Below are 18,903 nucleotides of genomic sequence, written 5' to 3' on the forward strand. Positions count from 1 at the left end.
TGTCATAAAAATAAAGTACCTTTATTTTTAGTATAACTGTGTATTGTGTTTTCTTATGATATTGTGCATATGACACTAAGTGGTACTGTAGTAGCTTCACACGTCTCCTAGTTCAGCCTAAGCTGCTCTGCTAAGCTACCATTATCTATCAGCCTAAGCTGCTAGACACCCTATACACTAATAAGGGATAACTGGGCCTGGTGCAAGGTGCAAGTACCCCTTGGTACTCACTACAAGCCAGTCCAGCCTCCTACACCATCCCTTCATCTTGTTTCTTTTTTTTTAGGTTCAATTATGTCCTCTCTATTGTTGTTTAAGAGGCATTTGAAATACTTTCCCAATATTTTGTTCAGATAGGAGCCTGCCAATAATTTCTGTTTCAGGTCAACAGATTGCGTGATTAAGTTATTAGTGGTGTGGTGATGCTACATTTGCACTTGTACCTTAAAAATTGACTCATGGCAAGGTTCTAACACAAAGACCTAGGACTAAATCACACAAGGAGTGACCGTCTCCGTTATGTGTCCATGTAAAGTAGACATGATCAACATAATTATTTTTATGTGAGAAAATGTGCACTTTGTATTTTGGTCTAATTCAGATGAGGGAATTACATCATCTATAACACACCTGCAGAATCATACCTACGTTCTGAATGGGTTTGCATCAATTGAAATAGGACTCACCTTAAGCTGTGCCACACAAATATCGGCAGAACTATTTGCAACCATTGAAGAACCATTAATTTCCCATTAAGGTTCAGCCTGGAGCTCAAAATCATTTTTGGTGAAGGCAATTTCCACTGATTGCATTAGTAATTAGACTGGTGTATCATAAAATGACACGTTTCCCCCAGAGACCTCTCTAATGCAGTGAAATCATGTTGAGGGGACTTTTAATGTCAAGGCAGATCAGACAGTGAACACTAATAGTACTGTAAGTGAAAAAATACTGTACTAATTATATCGTTGATTCTTGTATTTTAGGTTGGGCCATGTGAATCATGCTGAGGATCTTGCCTCTAAATTGCTCCAGTGCTTCCCAAAGTACAGGTTATCCGCTCATGCAGCCCTAAACCATGACTATTTCAGCGATCTTCCTCCGCGGCTATGGGAGTTAAGTGACAGTGAGTACTTTAATATTTTCATCATGTATTTTATAACTCTTGCAATTTGTTAAATAACTAAACCGAGTCGTTCTCATTGAAAATAAGTACTATTTCATTAATGGGTTCTCAACTGAAAAATAACAAAACTGGCAATGGGTATACATCGGAATATAGAGTACACATCTATAGTGAGGGTATTCAAACATTGTAATCCAAATTCTGAAATTTTCAGGATTTCCAAAATGGGTTGTTGACTTTGGTACACGATAAATTGATGACATTTTAAGAAGGCAAGGCTTAACAAGTATTTAATTACCAACACAGCTATTGAAACATCTTACCTCCACCAGATCCATCACGTGACTCCCTGTTTCAAATTTACCTCAATACACTCAAGATGTGAACTAGGATGAAAGAGGCTCTATTTACACATTCACTGAGCCACACTACTCATGTGACCCTCATCATTGCTTTAAGTGTGGATCTGCACCACCTTACACCACTAGATACCTCTTTGAACATTTACCTTTCCTTATCTCTGTTACTAGCTCCTCATCATTGCTCTGTCGTGATATCTTTACAGCCCAGTCGTCTGTGCATTCACCTCTCCAGCCAGTTTCACTTTCCACTCCCCATACCAGTTTTCCATGCATCTCCTCTGTCCTCTTTTCTTCCTGCTCAATATGTCAATCTGCAAACATTCCTTATTTCTCCATTATTATTTTTACAGATCAGCCTCCATCTGTTCCAGTTTCTATTTCCTGTATCAGTTTCCAATTGTGCCCACTGGGTCAGTTGTCAATTCCTGCCTCCTGTGACAGTTTTCTAACCTGCCTTTCTTGCTACTCCTTACCATCCTTGGTTTCATTTTCTCAGTTCTTTTCCATCTTTTCCTCTTCCAGCTCACTTTAGGCCTGATTTAGAGTTTTGCAGACGGGTTACGCTATCACAAAGGTGACGGATATCACATTTGCTGTATTACGATTCTTGTAGCATATAATAGGATAGTAATATGGCAGATGGGATATCCATCACATTTGAGACTGTGTAACCCCATCTGCCGAACTCTAAATCAGGCCCTTTGTAAGTTTCTTTCACCTATGTTCTGTTTCTTCTCCTTATCATGAGGGTTAGCTTCTCAGTCTTAACCTCTTTGCTTGTGCTGTGTCACACATCCAGTTGATTTTTCTCCTCTTCTCACCTGCTGGCAATCTTACTGCCTGCTATCTATCACAGAACAATTCAAGTGGATATCTGCATGACTATTTTACACATTTCTTGTCACTCTTTGGAAGAGATTATTCAACAATCAAATAGGTGCAGTACTTGGATATTTGATTTTGATATGCTCAGAATATCTTACAATGGCCACTGCTCCTAGACACTGTGAAACACAGCCCCAACGAGGATCCCTATATTGGCTGGTGTGATGAGAACTCTCCAAATAGAAATGGTAATTAAACCCTTCATGTATGAATGCTCTGCAGATAGACCAAAACCACTGCCAGTTATTAGCAGTTTGTTATTGTGACTTTAATATATGTTCTAAAATCATATAGCCAGTTTCTGAAACACTTCTCAAATTACACCGTGCTTAGCATAATTATACTTTTTGAACTTTTTGAAATAATATTGACTACACAACTGATGCAAATGATTATGTACAAGCAGATGACATGTATACATTTGACAATTTGCAACATATATAAGCTGTACCCTGTTTCAACTGTGATGCACTGTTCACTCTAATCATGGTAGACCTATTAACTTCCAGGATTGAATCAATAGCTTTATGAACGTTTTGCACAACATGGCACTGTATCCATTCGCATTTTCAAATGTAACCCAGTACAAAGTACAACACCAATTTCCCTTTGCTATATTGTCACTATTATTTTGTACACACACACACACACACACAAGACTCCACTAAAAATGGCAGCCACTTACACTGTTGAAACATGGCAAGTTCGCTGTCTATGGTGTAACAAGTCTAGCATAACATACCCTGAGATAAATACAGGATCCTATATGCCTACCTACCAAAAACAAAAGAAACAAAAAACTGTTCCTACCACCTTGACATCTGACCATTTCTGACTACAGAACAAATTGTGAAAATACTGAATGGGAACACTCTGTAAGGGCAATGTCAATACAGAACAGAGCCCATTTCGCTCCCACACTGTAATTGTGGATTTATCTGATCTTCTCCTACCGCCTTAGTGACATACTCCCTCAGATCTTACTGTCTTATCTTTCCTTTTTCGATTAAACTGAGTTTTACAACCCAGGCCATTAAATAATTAATCAAACTGACCCAACAACAGGGACCTCCATCCATTTTCTTAGTCCTGCGCCTATGCACAATGATCTAAATGTGTCTAAAACTGACTAAGTCTCACATTTCTCACATTATCTGTTCCAGAATAGTGTGGATTGGCTGAAATCAAGTTTGCAATGCTCATTTTTGCACAAGGACTTGATGTAAGAAGGCTGCTTCAATTATCTAGGTTATTCATGCTGTTTCTAAATGTTGGCAATTTTTCTAAGTCTTTTGCAGGTTTGAGAAAGCCTCAGGTGAAATTTGCCACATGGGGTGAAACGTGGTCAAGACCTGGCACAATCAAATAACATTATTTTCTGCTGTCTGAGGGGTTTTCACAGTGATTAGTATTTAGCTCAAATTGGCAAACTCATATCACTTTAAAACATTTAGCCATCCTAAAAGAATAATCTGGGAATTTAGCAAAGGAAACGCCCTTTGTGATTTTGAAATGTTTCATTCCATGGGATATTGACAGTATTTTTCTTGATCATAAAGACTTGGAAACCCACAATTACTGTTCACAAAGGAGCATCTTGTTTATGCTTTAGGAGAGGGGCCTCTGTGGTCTCTAGCACTGAACAGCAATTCAGGATATGAGTTCTCATTATCATTCTGAGACACCTCTCTCATGAAGTGCACATAATCATATGACACTCTTCTCATGCCATTTGTAGTTTCTCTGGTAGCCATACTCTCTGAAGATTTGATTTACAAGACTGTTTTTCCATATCTTCCAATGTATGTTCCATATTTTTCAATCTAAGGTTCTGTGGAGTTTTCTCCTCCTTTATTTTATTTTCTGGTTTCCCAGGTCGATATTAGTTCCATGCTATTGTATCTCCAGTAAGTACAACCTTCCCATAACTCATTCTCTTTCTTATTTACTTGTTGTGTTCCCCAGGGGTGATTTTATTTTCCCTGTATTTCTTTCAGAATTGCTCTCAAGAGGGTTTGGGCCGAGCTTTCATCTTGTTCCTTAGCTTGCTGACTTTTTTCATTTTCTTTTCCTTAAACTCATCTGTAGTTTTCCCACTGTGCAATTTATGGCTTTATTCCTCAAGATCGGTCATAGCTATGGAATCCATTGAATGATAGAGGTTGAACTCTAGAGCCTTCCTGCTGAACATATGTTGCATATTTAGGTTGTGGGGGGGGTGGGTGGGGGTGGGGGCTTAAGTGAACTTGTGTTTTGGCTTGCTCTTTTCCCCTTCTTAGTACTGTTAGTTACAGTTTCTCCTGAATCATGTCAGCCTTCTCTTAATTATCTCATTGGCTCTACCTGTCAATCTGCTGGCTCAGATCGCAGCACTTCCTCATTCTAATCTCCAGAGTTTCTTTCTCTTTTGTCTCATGTGCTGTGAATTTATAGGCTTTCCTTTAGCCTATTTTACCTTTAGCTCTGCAAGTTCTTCTAAGGAATAATAATAGTAATTATATCAGCATCATTTTATTTGTGTATCCCAGCACCTTTTCCGTGCTCAGTTGCAGCCTCTACTCCATGGTCTGTTTCATGTGTAATCCAGTTCCCTCCAGCTGAAGGAGTGTACTGTGGGTGACCGTGTGATCCTTTGCTGTGATAGTAAGGTCCATGTTGTGACTTTTTGTCGTCCTCTCTCATCAAAAGGCATGTCCTTTATTGGCTCACTTATGTACTTCACATATAGAACAGGGAGTTCTTTGCCTCTTGATACGTTTCTGCCATTGGTGTTTTCCTGCTCCCTCAATCAGGTGTTTTTTGCCATAATAAAAAAGCTGTTCTTGCTACCATCCTACCTAATTGTTCCACCTTTCTTGTGCTCTGCTTCTGCCAGCAAATTAGGTTATTTTATTTTTTTCATAGGCACCAAGGCGATTTTTGTAGCCTGCTGGGGCAATTAATGGTCGTTAAATTCATATTTTTTGGAATCAGACCTCAGCCTCTACCCCACCCAATCAGAATTTTTTTATTTATTATTTTTGCTCATTTCCTACTGATGTTTCCCATTGAGCATAATAAAGGGAGCAAAACTGTCCCAGCAAAAAACAGGGGAAGTCGGTAAAACTCAGTGCAAGACTGAAGAGAGTGAGGAAGAAGTAACAATTACAACAATCAAGTCTGCATCCTTTACTTTCAGAACCACCTTAACAGATTTCCAACGTGTTTGTTAATTTTAAATATCCAGTTGCAGCTTACTGTTTTAATTATTCTGCTTTTTTCAACAGTAATGTCTCAGAAAAACATAATTTCTTATGGCTTGTAAACACAGAAGGAGATGTCTTCTTGCGGCCAAACCACCGCCCGTTTCTTTCTTGTGCCAGCTTCTTCCAATAAGTTGCAAAAGGTTATCTTAATTGAACCCTAATAAAAATGAAAAAAATATTATATTGCCACCTTGTTAGAGTATGCTAAAGGCTAAATGATTTATAACCTCGAGAAAGACTGGAATAACAGAACGGTGGAGTCAGTGACCAGGCATGAGGGAATGAGTGGCTGTCTCTTTATATTCAGACACTTTAACATTTTCAGAAGGTATGATAGAATATTACAAAACTATATTCAAATATATGGGCGATTGGCTAAACTCCTGAAAATTCCCAAAGTGCATGAATTAACGCCTATTTTGGATCACACTGATATTAGTAACAAATTACGAGATTCCAGGGCTGTATAGTCCCAGAGTGGGGTAAACATACTGGGTGATTCATCTGAGGACTTCAAGGTCAAGGTAATCTGCCCCATGTGGTACATTCTTTAATATTTAAAGTTGAGAGAATGGTTGACTAGAAGTAACATGAGGATTGGATTATATATTTTAACCGGGAGTAGTATTAGTGCCTTGCAGGAAAGAGTGGATCTCCTTGGTCTAAAAGGAAAAATTGCTATTCTAAAAAATGAAAAATAACTAATCTAGCAGATTAGGAAGAATTGAGCTGCAGAAGAAATCTTATTTGTAGATGAATGAAGAAAAACTGTACTTTAACTCAGGGCTATAATTAGCAACATATTGCTTATTTCTACTTCTTTTGGCTGCACCATATGCTGTGGAACATTAACTCCTGGTTCCCAATGTGAGATCCAGCTGCTGCAGGTGTAATGAATTAAGTTCTTGAGAATATATGTTTACAAAATGTGGCCAAATACAATAGTTTTTGGTGGATACTCATGAATATTTATCAATACTGTTTAATGACCATCTAGAGACTGATTTAAAAAAAAAACTGCGCGGGATTAAACCCAGGCGGCACTGCAGACTAATCCTCCAGTGTTAGGTGAATGGAAAAAAAGTAATTATTGATTTGGCATGGAGGGAGATGACATGCTATAAGAGAGCCTTAATGTCCTTAAAAAACGAAAGGCAAGGAACCCTTTCTGAGTGATATTTTGAATTTGGAATTGTCATTTGGATTATTTAATAGGACTAGTTAGGGGTGGAGATATATACAAATATATAAATATTCAGCTGTTCAGAAGAGAAGGCCGAACCTTAATAATATTATATTGTAGTTATTTATGATGCCTGCCTTGTAGCTAGGTTTCTGACATATATGTGCCTTATAGATAAATACTTGAAAATACATAAATGCAAACCCATAATATAAGTTTTTTTTAGACTGACTTTAAAGGATATTAAGTATTTTCTTCACATTTTCTTTTTTTTAATGAATACCCTATTTTCTACACTAGGTTAGAATATAACAAAGATATGTGTAGATAGTCTTCTTTTGGTCCTTGACTTCTCACAACCAAATTGGGAGGTCCAGCCTAGTAATAACCCTGTAGAGGTCCCTGGCAGGCTTGAGCAGTTTCCAGACAGGCCAGTCTTGTGAAGAACACCACTTTAGGGTTGGAATCTTTGCATGTTCATATAGCCTCGAAACTGTTAACATCCATGAAAATGTAAAATGTAAAAATTCAACTGAGGCCATGCATGCTGTATTGTTACCAATAAAAAATTAGAATCCATGGGCACGATTGTGTGCGTTATTATTATAGTCAGATGTACGGTAGCGTATGGTGGAAGCAGCTAATGATGCTGCAATAATAGTGAAATTTGTTTGTGATATAGTAGTAAACATTGAAGTTTGTGGTGTCTGCCCAATCAGAAGTACAGATGCATAGACTGAATAGATCTATTTTTGTACAGATAATATTTTATTTTGTTCTTTATCGTTGTGAGTGTTTTTGCAGTGGTTTTGGCCGCTAAATTTTTCAAGCTGACCGTTTTGGTGTGTTCACTGTTTTGTGACTGTGTGTATTGTGCCATGATTGTATTGAGCTTGTATGTTTGTTGTGAAAGTGGGCAGATAGGCAGAAAAATAACATGAGTCGGGAGATGTGGTAGGTTGCACAAGTCAACCAATGAACATTTAAATTGAGTTACAAAGATAAACATTAGAACAAAAGTAAAACAGTGTTGATTCCTTTAAACATATTAAACAACAATAAGGCTATGTGAAGTTGCAAAGAGTTGTAATTCACAGTTTATATATTTTTATTTAAACTGTGAGTAGTTATTCATGATTTAAAACAAGCATTGTTCAAGTCAGTAGGTCACACCTTTGGGACCCATTGGCTTATTGGCTTTGTCAATGGTTTTTAGTCATGCCATACAGCATCCCTGAGGCTGTGCAGCATGGCTAAAGACATTTTTAAAAGCCTATTAGTCTTCTGCCCGCCTCATTTTCTCAGCGTGCATCACACATGCGCGTGCCCAGCAAATGATGGAGGCATTTTTTTCAGAGTTGGATTTGTAAATAAAAAAACTTGCTAAAGGGTTTTTCTTTTGTTAAAGAGGATGGTGGTGAAGTAGTATGAGGGGAGGAGGCATCATAGTGGGAGGGAGGGCGAAAGCAACACGGGCACGGGAGGAGGAAGCAACACAAGGGATGCAGATCAGGGAAGCAACGTGTAGGGTGACACAAACTGATGACAGAGTAACATGGAGTGTGGGGGAGAAAAAAGCAAATGGGTGAGAGAGGTGGCAAAGTGGAACGTGAGGAGAAAAGCACATGGGTGAGAGCGCAACAGAGGGGGGAAAAGCTGGGCAAAGTGGAAGTTGAAGAGAAAAGCACATGGGTGAGAAAGCAACAGAGGAGGAGAAGCACACAATTACATTACAAAGCGGGTTGGAAGAAGCCCAAGAATGAGAAATTGCAACACTGAGTGTGGATGGGGGAAAGAGAAGCACACTGAGTAGACAATTGGAAAACATACACTCTTATGTTCTTAAATTCTTAAGACAAAGAACAAAGCAGTTCCCTACATGTGAGCAGTGAAAGGACACAAGTAAATTGAAAATGTTCCAGAGGAGGTATAGACACAAGATGGACAGTACAACCATTGAATAGAAACCAGACAAATGAGAATGAATGCCAACCAGTGGTAAGCAATGGGTGGGCTGCAAGCCCCTCTGTGCTCCTGGTAAGCCCACAAGATGCCTTTCGAAACCAGACAGCTGCACTGTCAAGTACGAATCGACCTTTAAATATAGTGGCTTTCCAGAGCAATTTCTGAAACTGTCAAAAAATGGCAAAACGTCTCTGATGGTTTACAACAGTGTGTTGCCTTATTTCCCATTATACTTTTCCACTCTTCTGTTCTATTCAGCAACTGTATCAGATTATCGGTCAGTTGCTCCTGCTTTGCCTTCTCAGTAGTCTCCATCATCTGGGTCTCCCTCTGGGCATTAAATATGATTTCATCACATACAGATAAAAATAATTTTAGCCATTTCACTCTTCTGAGCAATATAGATGGTAGCCCACTGGATGTAGTATAAACTGGGTAGCCTGGTAAGAGGCTGAGTTGCAGGTTGCGGTGTTATGGCTTCCTTTATTAAACTTCATGATTTATGATTGTTTATGTGGTAGTGCATCGTTGTCTGAGAAACTGAATGCTGTGCCATCAAATGTTTCAAAATCCTGTTCTTTATTTAAAAAAAAAAAGGTATACATGTTTGATTGCTTTTGCCGCACCAATTAAAACGGGTTTTCTTGAACTCACCTTTCTACATCTGTGAGGTGTCAAAAACTTTCATTTCATCTGGAGACCAAATACTCATGATGATGAGGACTTGATCTTCATTTGGCGTTAAGTCAAGATCACTGGGTGAACCACCCATGCACCTGCAGTACTCTTTTGACTTTAATAACTTTGTATGCTTCTTCTCAAGTCAGTAACATAAATTAGTGTCAATAGCAACTGACAATAATGCATTTAATGAATGGGGGCATCTTTCATTATCAGATTTCCTTTGTGTAAATTTTTCTGAAACTCTAGAGATATACACCAAAGGGATCTCTTCCATTTTGGGGCATATCAATTGCAAAACATTATTACATGTTACTATGATTTAGTCTTTAGGAGGGATGTTATTAGGTCGCAAACCCAAATTGGGATTCAGTAATGTATTATCTAATCACAAGTTAGGTTAGATATATTAGAAAAAGCCTATTTTGCTTTCACAAATGGCCAGGTTCATTGTGACTGCAAAAAGGCTTCGAACATGTAGCCCCTAATTTCAAGTTCTTTTAAAATTACGAATAGTGAGAAAAGATTAGAGAGGAAAATATATAAGGGGCACGGAAATCAGTGTTCAAGAAAGAATACTTGGTCCATTTTACAGACCTCGTGCTTCTTTTGCCTATGGATTTTATACTTTAGCATCTATTAGTTCAAATGTGAACGATTTCCAATTGGACAGATGGTACATCACAGAGGATTCTCCAAGCATTGTGTAATAAATGCACACTTGGATATATGTTCTAAGTAAACATACTTATGATTGTTATTGTAAAATGCACTACTAGGTTGAAGGCTGAACTCAGTTTTTTAAGTTTGAAGGTTGCCTGTTTTGGGTTTGTTCTGCTCGTTGCTGCTCGTTATATTTGGGTGTTGTTATATTCTTCCAAAAATCCATTAGCTAAGGAATCTCTAGCAACTGTCAGCCGCAGTACTGGGAGGTCTACCCGGTTCATGAGATCTTTTCTAATTAGTTTTCATCGAGTTATTAAGCCGCAACATACTGTACCGCGACATCCACAAATATCTTTAGGGAAGATAACTTTTGAAAACGCTGTTGTTCAAAAGCCCGGTAACAATGGGCAGGAATTGGTAGACTCATGGCATTGAAAAGTAACAAGAAACGACTTGAACATCCTTTTATGAACTATGAATTCTTCAGCTATTAATAAATAGTTCTCGCGTTCTCCTCCCATAAAACAAATGACATCCCTTGAACATGTTCCAATGTTCCATTGATCTACAGATGTCTTCAATTACACTTGGAATAATAGTAAGTATTTACATCCTTTCCAAAAAAATGCGTAGCTCGAAGGAATAAAATGTTAAACCCCCAGGCTCCGGAAGTCTGGCAACACGCTGGAACACCGTAGCTGGATTTGCTGACATCGTCCTCATTGGTGCGAATGTATGCTCCTTTTAGACATGGAAATCCTCCTGATGCCGTTTTAAGCAAGCCTCAGTCCCAGAAGCTTTTCTGTATATCCTACTCTGTCACGAAAAAATATAGATGCAGACTTTAGTGCTCAAAGCGGCTCTCAAAGGCCTGAATATGCCATCTCATAGTACCACTATGTTTTGTTCACCTTTATGTCTCTGAAACGGAAAACTGATATGAAGGAATTTCTTCATTTTTTCAATCGATGTGATCCAGTGAGTACCAAATTCAACAGTTGACCTAAGCCTGTCTGCCATTTCGAGTCAGATTCAATATGGTGTCTGCATGGAACGTGAATTTGTAGTTTTGAAGTTTTGAAAAGGAATTAATTTAATAGAGTATACAATTACCGCGTCTCTACGTGATTACGGTCATAGTTTTTCAGTTTTCTTATACAAGTGACCTAATGCCTTCAGAAGGCTTGTAGGAAATGTATGCAAAACTCAGTTGTTTGAGTGTCTCGCACATGCAAATGAAGAAATTCACTCTTTCGATGCAATATTGGAGGATTTCAACCAATGCATTTTGTTTCATGAAAATGCTGCAGTACATTATGCATAGGGCACCCAAAGATTAACAATTTCTCCACTTTTGGTACCGACACAATATATTTAAGACAGTGTTAACACCTATTTTGATACATCATACAATAGTTATTTCCTGCAGTCCTATGTATCCTCAAAACTTAAACTCCTTAATAATTATTAATGTATGCAAGACCTTTAAAAAAACGACTTTCTCAGGAGAGTCTTAAGCACTTGCCCCCTTGTTTACCTCTTATATACCAGAGGCCTATTCATCAAATACGGAGACAGTGCTGGCACATATCTTTGTTTCTTTGTTCCCATCACTTAAACTTCTACAGCCTTCCTTCTCTAACCATCCCACCCTACAGCATCCTGGCCAACGCCCTGTGCCAGTGGAACTGAAAAGGCGCCTGATGCTAATTAATGATGCATGGAGATGCCTTTCTCGTATTAACCAAAGTGATTTCCCTAATTAATGTTTGCGCGCACCATCTACTTTGGAGAGGAGTTCGGATTATTTTGTAGGAGTGATATCTCAATCCCATTTGACTGAACAATTTACTCGAGTCAGGATTTTAGCCTCTGAAATCTAAATTCTGTAGTACTGCTTTCCAGCTAATGTGGATTTATTGCCCAGTCGCCACTTACTTTAACAGTCAGTGGTTTAATCCAGCTGTATCAGTGAAGTAAATGCCTACACATTATCACTCGGCAGCAGGCTGCCAACAGAGAGAGGCTTCTGCTAGTCATTAACACGCACAATATATGCAGAACACCAGAGGGGAATTAAAACCACAAAAAATACCTCAGGGTGGTATTTTTAATATGAGAATTTAATTTGTAATTTCACAGATTAAGAATTTTGGCTGCATTAATCCTTTTATCAGCTCACAGCAGGTTATTTGCAGAAGCATAACCATAAGGCGATATTCATTGGCAGAAACACGTCTTTGCATAACGTTAAACATCAGGAGCAGTGAAACCTTTTGAAGGGAGGGAGAATAAAGATGAGCAATCATTATATTTTAAATGAAGGGCCTGGAAATGCCTACAGTGAAATTCTGAGCTACAGCTATACGGTCTCTGCGCTTGATAGATAATTATTAAACAGCAAAACAAGTATATATATATATATATAAATATATATATATATATACACAAACACACACACACACACACACACACACATGTACGTATATGCCTGTACATCTACATTTCTTGCACTATTAAGCATAAATTACTCATTTTGTATATTTTTATAATCAGTGTGCATGAGTGCTTCTGTGCAGTTAAAAAGGGTATTAAAATTAGAATTTAAGAGAAGAACTAGCGTCTTATGGTGGATTTTGCTGGTGGGAAGCTGTGGGCGGTACTGGCTAAAGGCCATATGCAAATACCACTTTGTTGCCTGTCAAAGAAACAGTGTGCTAGTCAGGAACGAAGGTGGGTGATTTTACTCCTTGCATAGGAGCACCCTTAGAGTGTGTTTTTCTCAGCCCCCAGCCCCCCTAGTGCCCTCAGTCACCTCATTAGCCTTTGTTGGAGGGTGAGAGGCTCTTCTAGGGGAGGCCTGTCTCTCAGACCCTCCTGCCAAAATTAGGTTTTAACAAATACCGTGGTTGCTCAGCCTGAGCTCCAATGCCTTTGCATGGGCCAGGTATACCACAGTCTGAAGTTAATGTACTCATACTCGAGGAAGGGTAGTTAGTGACTAAATCTCAGTGGGATACTCTTCACCCCTAGCCAAATGCTCACACTTTATAGACCAGATTCCAGGGTGCAGGGTTCAGTCAAGAAAGTGTTCTGTAATGGAAGATTCCTTGGGCCAACATGGGATTCCCTCATTTTAAAGTAGAACATCTTTTGCATTCCCCTCCCTTCATTGTATCAGGTGATTGGCTCTGCTCCTATCTTACTAGACTTTCAAAACAATCACATATTAGGTTGATTCCACTGAAAATACAGAGGAATTGGGGTGAAGTCAGTATTTATCAGGCTGAGTTAGCCTATGTCAAGAAATACCTGTAGATCATGAGTATGGACAGGACACATTCAGCATGTGTGAGGATAGGACCTGATGTAAATGGAAATCCCGGACAGTGTATCTATCAATCAATCAATCATTCAGCCAATCAGGATTTATAAAGCGCAGCTAATCACTTCATAGGGTATCTAGGCACTTGCAGATCCCAGAGGCTCATTTGAGCAACCAGATCATGAGGGCCATTCGGAATTCCGGAATGTGAGGTGATGGTCTCTTAAAAAATTCTTCCAGTAGCCCATTAGGGCCCAGTACTGGAGGATAACCAGGGTGTGGAGTGTTTGAGGTTCCTGTTTTGGTCCTAGTCCCCCTCCAAGGCCAGTAGTTTCACTTCCATGGTTCCCAATTCATTCAGTTCTCTTTTTCGTTTATTCGCTATTATATTCTGGGCTTTATCCCTAATTACCATTTTATAGGCCTTCCATATCGTCACTGCCAAATCTACGGAATCTTTGTTTTCTTTAAAGTAGCGCTTTGTATCTATTCTAAGTTCTTTTGTGACCTGGGCGTCTTTCAACACCCAGGTTTTTAACCGCCACTCCGTGGGGCGTCTACATTTCCGTGGCCCCAGGGTGATCAGTAGTTTGAATAATCTTAGATTTCTCTTGCCAATTAGTCAGGTTTGATAATTCCGGTAACTTCCCCAGTTGGGGCAAATACATAGACTAGGTGAGAGAAGACTTTATGGGTAGCCGATTAGCAAGAATATTTATGATCTTGCAGGTGTCTCTTGCGCCATTGGTCAGTAAGACCCAGTGTTTGTGTAAAGTTGGCTAGTGGTGTGTTTCTCCTTGGCTCTGGGGCTAACTGTGACCTATCTAGACTTGACAACATTACATAATTAAAGTCACCTCCAACTATGTGCAACAGGAAGTCTGTGTCCAATATTATTCCAGTCACTTTACTCAGTGTCTCGCATTCTAGTCTGGGGGAAGCGTATACATTAATTAGTGTAACATCTCATCTCCCCCATAAGCCCCTGACTGCTATGTAAGTTCCATTACGATCTGCCCATGTTTTCTGAACTGTGAATGGAGGGGTTTTAATAATGAGTATCGCTACTCCCTGTGAACCCGAAGTGTAGCGGCCTGTGCAACAGTGGTGTAGGCCCCCTTGTTAAGGAAGTGATTCTTGGTCTGTTGTAAGAAAAACACAGTGAGTTGATTTTGATATACTTGTCCACTTTGCCCTGTCTAGGGGGTTACGGATCCTTGTCATGGACTATTTCACTAGCAGTACCCCCATCCTTGATTCTATTTAGCAAGTCCTTACCACCGGTTTCCCCCTCACTCCACCTCCTTTTCACCAACTGTCCCCACGGATATCTTGTGTACCTGGCTCAACGTGTCAGTGGCAGCAGTGTAGATGTGCACCATCTCTCTTGCCTGCGTGCCCCTTGTTGGTCCAGTTTGGGGCTCCTGTCTGTTAGGAGTTTTTTTTGCCTTCTCATTGTACTCTTTGTCGTATCCCAGGGGAGAGTTAGGGGCACCACCCAGTCGCCAGAGTCATCGGCCTCTTTCCGGTGGGTAGCAGTGCTCTTCAGTGGTCAAGGGGAGAGATTATGTCTACTGCTATCTCCTAATCACCGTTTTGGGTCCCCACCTCCTCCATATACTTATCAAAGCTCCCCTAGCTAAGGTGATGGGCTGCCGTTGGGCGAGGGGAGAGTCGCAGTGGAAGAACTGGAGCTCAGTTGGGAGAGAATTCCCCAATCTACTTCAATCCCCGCCGCCTCCCCTCCACCCTTGATCACTCACCAGGTCTTCTGTTTTCAGTGTCTAGCCTTGCCTCTCCAGGCCCATACCTCAAGCCCCCTCTGTTTTCTTTCAGAGGGGCACATGTTGCTCCCCTTCTCGGTGGGCGGGTCAAGGCCTTAATTCTCAGTCTCTCCGCCTGTCTTCCGTCTCACTGCTACAGCTGGCCATTCAGTCCTCCAGGTGGATGAGGGGTGTCCTATGTTTCTATAGTGGATGGTGAGTTGCAGCTCCTGCCCTCACCCTCTGGGCTTCCAGCTAGCCTGATCTTCGGCATACATTCCGCCAGGTCCTACACGGCTGGCTCCGGGCATTACGACCCTGCCCACCTGTTCCTTAATTTTCGAGGGGCCTGATCTCAGTCTCTCTCCATCCCGACGGGCAGATCCACTCGCAGTCCTGCGCTTTGATGGGAACCTTCTTCCAGAGCCATGCGTGGTCTCTAGGCCGCCCGCTTCTGCTGCCTCATCATTTCACTTACTGTTGTTGCTTTCTGGGTGGGTGTTGTATTTTCTCCCCTTCCGAGGCCTCCCTTTTGACAGGTTCTATAGGGGGTGAGCTGCGGCCTCCCTGGTCGTCCAGCGGGTCCAGTCCTCCATGTTTGTCTCTGCAGGGCCCGCAGGAGGGGCTCTGGGCATCCCGGGCAGGCCTCGTCTCCAGCACCCGTGGCCCTGTGGTCTTCCACTGGGTATAAGGAGTTTGGACAGACACTGCTGGTGGTTCTTTTAGCAGCTGCGTAGTCTGTTGTGGTTTTTCATGGGTTGACTTCAGGATTTAGTCCCAGCACGGAGCTCCCTTAGTGAGCGTCTGTCTTGGGCGCCATCATGGCCACACCTCTGGATGTTACTCTTGATGGGGATGATGCTGTTAGCGTAATTTGTGATCCAGGCATTCAAGTTTTTCACTCCCTGTTCGAGGTCGGTGGTGGTAGCTGGGTTGGAGGTGTTGAGGGTGTCTGCCCAGCAGGTCTCTGAGATTTTGTTCAACCTCTGGTAGGGGGCGCTGGTCATCTTGGGGGTGGAGGTGCGTGAGTGCGTGGGCTGGAGTGCTGAAGTGGACGTTGGAATGATCGGTCCATGTGAGTTCTGTGGCCTGGCTGTATTTAACGCTGTTGCTGGAGGTGAAAATGGGGTCCAGCGTGTGTCCAGCGGTGTGTGTAGGTTCGTGGATAATCTGGGTCAATCTGATGCTGCTCATACCGTCGAGGAGGTGTACAGTGTTGTTGTCGTTGGGGTGGTCGATGTGGAAATTTAGATCGCCAAGGTGCTTGAAGTTGAGATGTTCCATGGGAGTGTCGGTGTTGTCAGTGGTGGTGGTGCACTCTATGGTCTCTATGTTACTCCTCCTGGCTTGTTGATACCGACCTGGTGAGTGATTTTATATCCATCGGGGATTGGTGTGGCAATATGTGGGATGGATGTGGGGTTGAGACAGGTTTCAGTGAGGAATACGATGCCAGGTGTGAGTGTAGCGATGAGGTTCCATAATTCAGCGGAATGCTTGCATAGTGACCGTGTGTTGAGAAGGGCACGTGCCAGTTGGTGTTTTTGTTCAGGTGATATCAGTGGTGTATTCAGGGTGGGGCTGGTTGGTGGGCTGGTGTGCAGGCCATGGCAGGTGAAGTGGCAGGGGATGCAAGTGAAAGGTCCTAACGTAGAGCATGGGTCGGCGGGGTGGCAGTGTTTGTTGTGGCGTCCGGGGTCAAAGGTGTAGAGCTTGGGGATGGTGTATCTTCGGGGGGAGGGAGGGCCAGGGGTCATGCACTGGGCACAGTCCACCTTGTGGTTCCATATTAAAAAATCAAAGGACAGGTTCACTACAGCAACATGGCAGAAAACTCCAAGTAAGCTATTGACTGTGTAAGGCTTTTGTCTTCATGTTTGACTTCCTAAATTACCCCTCATCAAAGGTACTATTTAGCTACATGTGGGTAAATATTGGTATTATATAGGTGGCGTACACATAATTTTTCACCAAAGGTCCTATTTTGCCTACGTGATAGGTGTTTCTGAAGTTTTATTAATTCTGGTTTTGCAGATATATTATAAAATGTTCCCTGCGGTCTATGAATGGCTGTTTGTCATACAAATACATTGATTTTGCTGTGAGGTGGAATGTGGCTATTCTTAACGTGTTTCTTCCTGTAGTCTGAGTCATATGACTGTTGAGTGCTATGAAATAAACAGTCATTGTTATTCTGAGACATATAAGAAAACAAGTCTTGATATTCTGGTTGTAAGCAGAATTTCTTTTACAGTATTTTTATTCCTCACAGCGTCATTCAAGTACTCTTTTCTTGATCTATGGAGCCTTTGCAATTCAGCTTTTGGTGTAACATGTAACAATCACATCTAAATAACATAAAAATAATCTTGTTATTCCCAGAATAGCAGTGACTGTTTTCACATATTAATACACTGATGTGTAACCAGTGTTCTTAGAGGATTAGTGCAGGACGGGAGTCTTGTTACCCATTACACTTTGCATCTCTGGTCTTACTGCTTTCGAATATTTGTTTTCAGGTGAATATTTTCACCATGGATGCTCCGTGGGGGCATTTTCAGAAGATGCAGAGCTCAGGTGGCTGAATATAGGTAAAATTACAGGTGATTTCCCTTGCCTAATGTGTGGATACAGGCCTTGACCCCCTGGAGCATCCATGGTGAAAATAGTCACCTTAAGACAAAGACTCAAATGGAGTAAGACACAGACCAGCTTAATCTCAAATGGAGATAAGATCGTAAGGTCTGTGTGATTGTCGCATGCCTTAGCGCGCACACAAACTTTTGGTCCTGACGAAAACCATACTGACCAGTCGTAGCTTACAATATGGGAGAAACATGCCAACCTGAAATCAGGATGTAAGAGGTCATAGTCGCATCGTTATACATCAAGCACTGTTTTTAACCCTTGTCGAAGGATACCATGATTAAATTACATCATTTGGTGAGTACCCGTAAGAAAATGTTAGCTTCACTTCTCTCACTGAGAAACGTATTTAAAAAAAATGCTCTGCTGTATTCAGGCATTGAAGCACACCCCTGACATGCTAGATGTCTCAGGTGGGACCCCAAGCCTGCCACTAACTAGGTTGGTGGGTGAGGGGTCCTCAAGAAAAACCTAAGGGTGTATGCATAAAAACCTAATGGCATTTGTACAGAAGTAGAGGGTATGGAGCTTCTCAAATAAATTAATAAAAAAATTGCTCCTTTCCTGTGTTTATTGTAGGTTGGTCTATACCAACATCCTATATTTAGGCTTGCCAGATTCATTAATCTTCAGACTTCAAAGAAATCAAAACTTTATATTTGTTTAGTTTGTAAATGCTATAACTTAGTTCATGTATCTCAGTCCCTTACCAGCAGTCTCTGGTTCCAGTTAAACAGCAAGTGTTTTTCATAGTTTGTTGTCTTAGCTGCAGGATTTTCTGCCAGAACCATAAATCCCCTGTGTCTTCACGCTTCAAATGCTATTGTCCTGCTAAATCTTTGGTACAGTTCTCAACTTCCATTCACTCTTCCTCAAGTGAAATGTGCATGAATATGTGGCCATTCCTTTCATTTTCTCAACCCCCAACTATGGAACAACTTGCCTTGTTACTTAAAGTTTGTTTGTTTGTTTAATAACTTGTGGCTCGAAGCCATAAAAGTACATACAAATAAAAATCACTATACATTGCACAATTCTTAAATCAAGTCTCTACAT

At 40.9% G+C, this 18,903-nt stretch overlaps 1 protein-coding gene across 6 annotated transcripts in view; it reads left to right on the forward strand.

Moving 5' to 3' along the window:
- CDK14 (cyclin dependent kinase 14) overlaps positions 1 to 18,903 on the forward strand; it is a 1,910,605-nt gene that overhangs the window by 1,591,735 nt on the left and 299,967 nt on the right. For all 6 annotated transcript variants that reach the window (XR_011199184.1, XR_011199185.1, XM_069211609.1 and 3 more), the window contains one exon: positions 987 to 1,126. Coding sequence is in view for 4 of the 6 variants with exons in the window: in XM_069211609.1 (XP_069067710.1) it covers positions 987 to 1,126 (140 nt within the window). In the remaining 2 variants the exon portion in view is untranslated. The remainder of the gene's footprint in view (positions 1 to 986; positions 1,127 to 18,903) is intronic.

This window comes from Pleurodeles waltl, chromosome 10 (genome assembly GCF_031143425.1).
Source record: "Pleurodeles waltl isolate 20211129_DDA chromosome 10, aPleWal1.hap1.20221129, whole genome shotgun sequence".
Lineage (NCBI taxonomy): Eukaryota > Metazoa > Chordata > Amphibia > Caudata > Salamandridae > Pleurodeles > Pleurodeles waltl.